This window comes from Hippocampus guttulatus, chromosome 2 (assembly GCF_054856545.1).
Source record: "Hippocampus guttulatus isolate MCC_2025c chromosome 2, RoL_Hgut_1.0, whole genome shotgun sequence".
In the NCBI taxonomy this organism is placed as follows: domain Eukaryota; kingdom Metazoa; phylum Chordata; class Actinopteri; order Syngnathiformes; family Syngnathidae; genus Hippocampus; species Hippocampus guttulatus.
Genome location: NC_141262.1, coordinates 22,126,998 through 22,135,072, shown reverse-complemented (window position 1 = coordinate 22,135,072; position 8,075 = coordinate 22,126,998). Strand labels below are relative to the sequence as shown.

Sequence of the window (8,075 nt, the reverse complement as noted above, 5' to 3'; positions counted from 1 at the left end):
ATCTACTTTTTTATTTCTTCATTTGCTTTGGAATATGCGAAATTCTTGCGTGTGAGTGTTTATCTAGTTTTACTTGTTTAGATAACCTTGCCTAGTCCAAACAAATCCATTTGCAGAGACGTTCACTTCATCGGAAAGATGAATCACGAGAGTCACACCCCATCTACCAGTTTTTGAAAAGATAAAATGGGACAGTAGGTCCATTGTTTTTTTGTTTTTTTATCAAATCCTGTGCCATTAAAAAAAGCATTTATATGTTATGTGCAGTCTGGAAAATTGCCCTTTAAAAGCTGATTTTCCTTTGTACGCATGTATTATACGTTTGTCCCATTTACTGGTATACCCGCTAAAAAATGTGCATGTGGTAATGTGATAGATTTGGATTTCTTGAAGAACCACAGGATGTCCCAGGTATGCGTCCATGTTCATAGAGTGGCAAGAGCATTGTGGGGAAAAACACGGGGGGAGGGCTGGGGGGTGTTTATTTGCAGTCGCTAACTTGTTCCTTGCCCCAATCTGTTTCAGGACAATCGGCCATCATAATTTTGTTAATTTGGAAACTTTTCCACAAGCCCCATTGGAGCCATTAAATCTCTGCAATGTGACTGATTTTCAAAATGTTGCATACACCAACACCATTTGGGATGCTTCATTTTGTTCTCAAAAAATTATGGTATTAGTTACCCCACATATTTCATATACTGCACATGTTTTCTGAGTATATTAAACACTGAAGTGCGCGCATGCACAAAATGTGTGAAGAATTAATGTATTGTAATATCAAGCAAAATATATTTTCATTCAGTGGCATTATCTTAGCACATGACGTCAGAGTGAGTATTTTGATTAGACATTGTTGAAGAATGACACTGGGAGTATTTTTTTTTGCAGGCTGTCTCTCCGCCCCATGTAGCACCCATATAAGAAAGGATCCAAAAGGCAACCAATGATTTTCACCTGTGAAGAAGACCCGTTTCTTCAGAAAGACCATTTTTGACGGAATTGCATGTACTTTTGCTTGAGACAAGGAGGTAGGCTGCATCATACTATGATAGGTACAGTGAAAATCTCTCCTGATTTAAACCCATTTTGTTTCTTTTCTGAACACAAAATGTTTCAAAGACTCATAAATGTTAGTGAGCAGCTTTTTGTGTCAATTGTGCAACTAATTGTCAAACGGAAAGTATTTTGACCAGTTAAAGGATTGCAAACTAAGGAAGACATTTTTGGATTGGACATTATCGTCTATCTATCAATACATCCATCCATCGATATTTATATATCGGCCCGGTGATCGAGTGGTTAGCGCAGGGGTGTCAAACTCGATTTTGTCGCAGGCCACATTGTAGTTACGGTTTGCTTTGGAGGGCCATTGTGAATTTTGGGAAACCAGAGAAAGGTTTAATCCCCTCCACATTCCAAATACACAGCGCACAACAAATTGATCAATAACTAGTTTTACAATCAGAAGTAAAAACTGTTATTGTGGATTACATATGCAAATTTTGAAATTTTGGTTCAGACTTTAGCAAGCGTCATGGAACTTGACATGCTTGATTTGCTTTCGCGGGCTACATCAAATGTTGTGGCGGGCCAGAGCTGGCCCTTGAGTTTGACACCAGCGGGTTAGCGTGTCGACCTCAAAGTGCACAGGTCATGGGTTCGATCCGGCCTTTCTGCGGGGAGTTTGCATGTTCTCCCCGGGCCTGCCTGGGTACTCGAGTTTCCCACATTCCAAAGACATGCATGGCAGGCTGATCACTCTAAATTGTCCCGAGGTGTGAGCGTGAGCGCAGATGATTGTTCATCTCTGTGTGCCCTACGATTGGCTGGAAACGGGATCAGGGTGTCCTCCGCCTACTGCCCGAAGACAGCTGGGATAGGCTCCAGCACGCCCAGTGACCCTTGTGAGGATAAAGCGGTTTAAAAAACAGATGAATGGATATCTATCTATCTATTTTTATTTTATCAGGAGAGTATAGATATCTTATGATGTTTGAACTGAATGTGATTTCAAGACATTTGTCTCCTCTTTTCCATTCATCCAGTCAGATCGTGTTTTGGAACCAATGTCCCAAAAAATAGTCCTCGTTTTGATATTGGCTGGTTTGGTGCTGGCTGACTATGGCGATGGTGTAAATGACGGAGAAGGCGCGCCCGTCGATGGCGGTGAGAAAGATGGCGCGCCCGTGGATGGCGGCGGGGAAGATGGTGCGCCCGTCGATGGCGGCCAGGAAGATGGCGGCGGGGAAGAAGGCGCGCCCGTCGATGCCGGCGGGGAAGAAGGCACGCCCGTCGATGGCGGCGAGGAAGATGGCACGCCCGTCGATGGCGGCGAGGAAGAAGGCGCGCCCGTCGATGGCGGCGAGGAAGAAGGCGCGCCCGTTGATGGCGGCGAGGAAGATGGCGCACCCGCCGATGGCGGCGAGGAAGAAGGCGCGCCCGTCGATGGCGGCGAGGAAGAAGGCGCGCCCGCCGATGGCGGCGAGGAAGATGGCGCACCCACCGATGGCGGCGAGGAAGAAGGCGCGCCCGCCGATGGCGGCGAGGAAAATGGCGCACCCGTCGATGGCGGCGAGGAAGAAGGCGCGCCCGTCGATGGCGGCGAGGAAGATGGCGCACCCGCCGATGGCGGCGAGGAAGAAGGCGCGCCCGTCGATGGCGGCGAGGAAGAAGGCGCGCCCGTCGATGGCGGCGAGGAAGATGGCGCGCCCGCCGATGGCGGCGAGGAAGATGGCGCGCCCGCCGATGGCGGCGAGGAAGATGGCGCACCCGTCGATGGCGGCGAGGAAGAAAGCGCGCCCGTCGATGGCGGCGAGGAAGATGGTGCGCCCGTCGATGGCGGCGAGGAAGAAGGCGCGCCCGTCGATGGCGGCGAGGAAGAAGGCGCGCCCGCCGATGGCGGCGAGGAAGATGGCGCACCCGCCGATGGCGGCGAGGAAGATGGCGCGCCCGCCGATGGCGGCAAGGAAGAAGGCGCGCCCGCCGATGGCGGCGAGGAAGATGGCGCACCCGCCGATGGCGGCGAGGAAGAAGGCGCGCCTGTCGATGGTGGCGAGGAAGAAGGCGCGCCCGTCGATGGCGGCGAGGAAGATGGCGCACCCGCCGATGGCGGCGAGGAAGAAGGCGCGCCCGCCGATGGCGGCGAGGAAGAAGGAGCGCCTGCCGATGGCGGCGGGGAAGAAGGCGCGCCCGTCGATGCCGGCGGGGAAGAAGGCACGCCCGTCGATGGCGGCGAGGAAGATGGCACGCCCGTCGATGGCGGCGAGGAAGAAGGCGCGCCCGTCGATGGCGGCGAGGAAGAAGGCGCGCCCGTTGATGGCGGCGAGGAAGATGGCGCACCCGCCGATGGCGGCGAGGAAGAAGGCGCGCCCGTCGATGGCGGCGAGGAAGAAGGCGCGCCCGCCGATGGCGGCGAGGAAGATGGCGCACCCACCGATGGCGGCGAGGAAGAAGGCGCGCCCGCCGATGGCGGCGAGGAAAATGGCGCACCCGTCGATGGCGGCGAGGAAGAAGGCGCGCCCGTCGATGGCGGCGAGGAAGATGGCGCACCCGCCGATGGCGGCGAGGAAGAAGGCGCGCCCGTCGATGGCGGCGAGGAAGAAGGCGCGCCCGTCGATGGCGGCGAGGAAGATGGCGCGCCCGCCGATGGCGGCGAGGAAGATGGCGCGCCCGCCGATGGCGGCGAGGAAGATGGCGCACCCGTCGATGGCGGCGAGGAAGAAAGCGCGCCCGTCGATGGCGGCGAGGAAGATGGTGCGCCCGTCGATGGCGGCGAGGAAGAAGGCGCGCCCGTCGATGGCGGCGAGGAAGAAGGCGCGCCCGCCGATGGCGGCGAGGAAGATGGCGCACCCGCCGATGGCGGCGAGGAAGATGGCGCGCCCGCCGATGGCGGCAAGGAAGAAGGCGCGCCCGCCGATGGCGGCGAGGAAGATGGCGCACCCGCCGATGGCGGCGAGGAAGAAGGCGCGCCTGTCGATGGTGGCGAGGAAGAAGGCGCGCCCGTCGATGGCGGCGAGGAAGATGGCGCACCCGCCGATGGCGGCGAGGAAGAAGGCGCGCCCGCCGATGGCGGCGAGGAAGAAGGAGCGCCTGCCGATGGCGGCGAGGAAGATGGCGCACCCGCCGATGGCGGTGAGGAAGAAGGCGCGCCCGTCGATGGCGGCGAGGAAGAAGGCGCGCCCGTCGATGGCGGCGAGGAAGATGGAGCGGCCGTCGATGGCGGCGAGGAAGATGGCGCGCCCGCCGATGGCGGCGAGGAAGAAGGCTCGCCCGCCGATGGCGGCGAGGAAGATGGCGCACCCACCGATGGCGGCGAGGAAGAAGGCGCGCCCGCCGATGGCGGCGAGGAAAATGGCGCGCCCGTCGATGGCGGCGAGGAAGAAGGCGCGCCCGTCGATGGCGGCGAGGAAGATGGCGCACCCGCCGATGGCGGCGAGGAAGAAGGCGCGCCCGTCGATGGCGGCGAGGAAGATGGCGCACCCGCCGATGGCGGCGAGGAAGATGGCGCACCCGTCGATGGCGGCGAGGAAGAAGGAGCGCCCGCTGATGGCGGCGAGGAAGAAGGCGCGCCGGCCGATGGCGGCGAGGAAGATGGCGCACCCGTCGATGGCGGCGAGGAAGAAGGCGCGCCCGCCGATGGCGGCGAGGAAGAAGGCGCGCCTGCCGATGGCGGCGAGGAAGATGGCGCACCCGCCGATGGCGGCGAGGAAGTAGGCGCGCCCGCCGATGGCGGCGAGGAAGAAGGCGCGCCCGCCGATGGCGGCGAGGAAGAAGGCGCGCCCGCCGATGGCGGCGAGGAAGATGGCGCGCCCGCCGATGGCGGCGAGGAAGATGGCGCACCCGCCGATGGCGGCGAGGAAGAAGGCGCGCCCGCCGATGGCGGCGAGGAAGAAGGCGCGCCCGTCGATGGCGGCGAGGAAGAAGGCTCGCCCGCCGATGGCGGCGAGGAAGATGGCGCACCCACCGATGGCGGCGAGGAAGAAGGCGCGCCCGCCGATGGCGGCGAGGAAAATGGCGCACCCGTCGATGGCGGCGAGGAAGAAGGCGCGCCCGTCGATGGCGGCGAGGAAGATGGCGCACCCGCCGATGGCGGCGAGGAAGAAGGCGCGCCCGTCGATGGCGGCGAGGAAGATGGCGCACCCGCCGATGGCGGCGAGGAAGATGGCGCACCCGTCGATGGCGGCGAGGAAGAAGGAGCGCCCGCCGATGGCGGCGAGGAAGAAGGCGCGCCCGCCGATGGCGGCGAGGAAGATGGCGCACCCGTCGATGGCGGCGAGGAAGAAGGCGCGCCCGCCGATGGCGGCGAGGAAGAAGGCGCGCCCGCCGATGGCGGCGAGGAAGAAGGCGCGCCCGCCGATGGCGGCGAGGAAGATGGCGCGCCCGCCGATGGCGGCGAGGAAGATGGCGCACCCGCCGATGGCGGCGAGGAAGAAGGCGCGCCCGCCGATGGCGGCGAGGAAGAAGGCGCGCCCGTCGATGGCGGCGAGGAAGAAGGAGCGCCCGCCGATGGCGGCGAGGAAGAAGGCGCGCCCGCCGATGGCGGCGAGGAAGATGGCGCACCCGTCGATGGCGGCGAGGAAGAAGGCGCGCCCGCCGATGGCGGCGAGGAAGAAGGCGCGCCCGTCGATGGCGGCGAGGAAGATGGAGCGCCCGTCGATGGCGGCGAGGAAGATGGCGCGCCCGCCGATGGCGGCGAGGAAGATGGCGCACCCGTCGATGGCGGCGAGGAAGAAGGAGCGCCCGCCGATGGCGGCGAGGAAGAAGGCGCGCCCGCCGATGGCGGCGAGGAAGATGGCGCTCCCGTCGATGGCGGCGAGGAAGAAGGCGCGCCCGCCGATGGCGGCGAGGAAGAAGGCGCGCCTGCCGATGGCGGCGAGGAAAATGGCGCACCCGCCGATGGCGGCGAGGAAGAAGGCGCGCCCGTCGATGGCGGCGAGGAAGATGGCGCGCCCGCCGATGGCGGCGAGGAAGAAGGCGCGCCCGCCGATGGCGGCGAGGAAGAAGGCGCGCCCGTTGATGGCGGCGAGGAAGATGGCGCACCCGCCGATGGCGGCGAGGAAGAAGGCGCGCCCGTCGATGGCGGCGAGGAAGATGGCGCACCCGCCGATGGCGGCGAGGAAGAAGGCGCGCCCGTCGATGGCGGCGAGGAAGAAGGCGCGCCCGTTGATGGCGGCGAGGAAGATGGCGCACCCGCCGATGGCGGCGAGGAAGAAGGCGCGCCCGTTGATGGCGGCGAGGAAGATGGCGCACCCGCCGATGGCGGCGAGGAAGAAGGCGCGCCCGTCGATGGCGGCGAGGAAGAAGGCGCGCCCGCCGATGGCGGCGAGGAAGATGGCGCACCCGTCGATGGCGGCGAGGAAGAAGGCGCGCCCGCCGATGGCGGCGAGGAAGAAGGCGCGCCCGCCGATGGCGGCGAGGAAGAAGGCGCGCCCGCCGATGGCGGCGAGGAAGAAGGCGCGCCCGTCGATGGCGGCGAGGAAGATGGAGCGCCCGTCGATGGCGGCGAGGAAGATGGCGCGCCCGCCGATGGCGGCGAGGAAGAAGGCGCGCCCGCCGATGGCGGCGAGGAAGAAGGCGCGCCCGCCGATGGCGGCGAGGAAGAAGGCGCGCCCGCCGATGGCGGCGAGGAAAATGGCGCACCCGTCGATGGCGGCGAGGAAGAAGGCGCGCCCGTCGATGGCGGCGAGGAAGATGGCGCGCCCGCCGATGGCGGCGAGGAAGAAGGCGCGCCCGTCGATGGCGGCGAGGAAGATGGCGCGCCCGCCGATGGCGGCGAGGAAGATGGCGCGCCCGCCGATGGCGGCGAGGAAGATGGCGCGCCCGCCGATGGCGGCGAGGAAGATGGCGCACCCGCCGATGGCGGCGAGGAAGATGGCGCACCCGTCGATGGCGGCGAGGAAGAAGGAGCGCCCGCCGATGGCGGCGAGGAAGAAGGCGCGCCCGCCGATGGCGGCGAGGAAGATGGCGCTCCCGTCGATGGCGGCGAGGAAGAAGGCGCGCCCGCCGATGGCGGCGAGGAAGAAGGCGCGCCCGCCGATGGCGGCGAGGAAGATGGCGCACCCGCCGATGGCGGCGAGGAAGAAGGCGCGCCCGTCGATGGCGGCGAGCAAGATGGCGCACCCGCCGATGGCGGCGAGGAAGAAGGCGCGCCCGCCGATGGCGGCGAGGAAGAAGGCGCGCCCGCCGATGGCGGCGAGGAAGAAGGCGCGCCCGCCGATGGCGGCGAGGAAGAAGGCGCGCCCGTCGATGGCGGCGAGGAAGATGGAGCGCCCGTCGATGGCGGCGAGGAAGATGGCGCGCCCGCCGATGGCGGCGAGGAAGAAGGCGCGCCCGCCGATGGCGGCGAGGAAGATGGCGCGCCCGCCGATGGCGGCGAGGAAGATGGCGCGCCCGCCGATGGCGGCGAGGAAGATGGCGCACCCGCCGATGGCAGCGAGGAAGATGGCGCACCCGTCGATGGCGGCGAGGAAGAAGGAGCGCCCGCCGATGGCGGCGAGGAAGAAGGCACGCCCGCCGATGGCGGCGAGGAAGATGGCGCACCCGTCGATGGCGGCGAGGAAGAAGGAGCGCCCGCCGATGGCGGCGAGGAAGAAGGCACGCCCGCCGATGGCGGCGAGGAAGATGGCGCTCCCGTCGATGGCGGCGAGGAAGAAGGCGCGCTAAACGTCACCACCGCCACACCTATGCCCACCACAGCCCCCACAACCCCAACGCCGCTTGCCACCACGAGCCGCGCCTCCCACCAACAGAAGCACTCGCTGACAAAAGGTGAGCTGAGGAAACTCGAGTCGTCCAGAGTGTTGTTTTTCCTTGTCTTGACTCATTGTTGTTTTCCCTGCTCGTCCGGACCTCTTCCAGCTCTGCTTGTCGTGGTGGCCCTGCTGGCTGTTCTTGCACTGTGAGAACCTCGATTGCAATAAACATCTCGAGGTTGTATTTTTACCGACTCGGTTTTGGATGATTATATGTAAATATTTGATAATTTATTAGTGTCAACTTTCAGTTGGATTTTTCATGTGTTTGATTAATAAATCTTTCACAGACTTCATGACTTGTTTCTAATGTAACGTGTT

At 63.4% G+C, this 8,075-nt stretch overlaps 1 protein-coding gene across 2 annotated transcripts; it reads left to right on the top strand.

Moving 5' to 3' along the window:
- Nucleotides 1–891: 891 nt before the first annotated feature.
- Nucleotides 892–8,050, top strand: LOC147208923 (uncharacterized). 2 transcript variants are annotated; one of them, XM_086102058.1, is made up of 3 exons: nt 892–1,031; nt 2,049–7,770; nt 7,861–8,050. In XM_086102058.1, exons 2-3 carry the CDS (start codon nt 2,070–2,072, stop codon nt 7,902–7,904), a joined length of 5,745 nt encoding a protein of 1,914 aa, XP_085958184.1. In that variant the 5' UTR covers nt 892–1,031; nt 2,049–2,069; the 3' UTR covers nt 7,905–8,050. The 2 variants fall into 2 exon arrangements, with proteins under 2 accessions (XP_085958184.1, XP_085958190.1); XM_086102064.1 differs by having other exon boundaries at nt 932–1,055.
- The last annotated feature ends 25 nt before the right edge of the window (nt 8,051–8,075 follow it).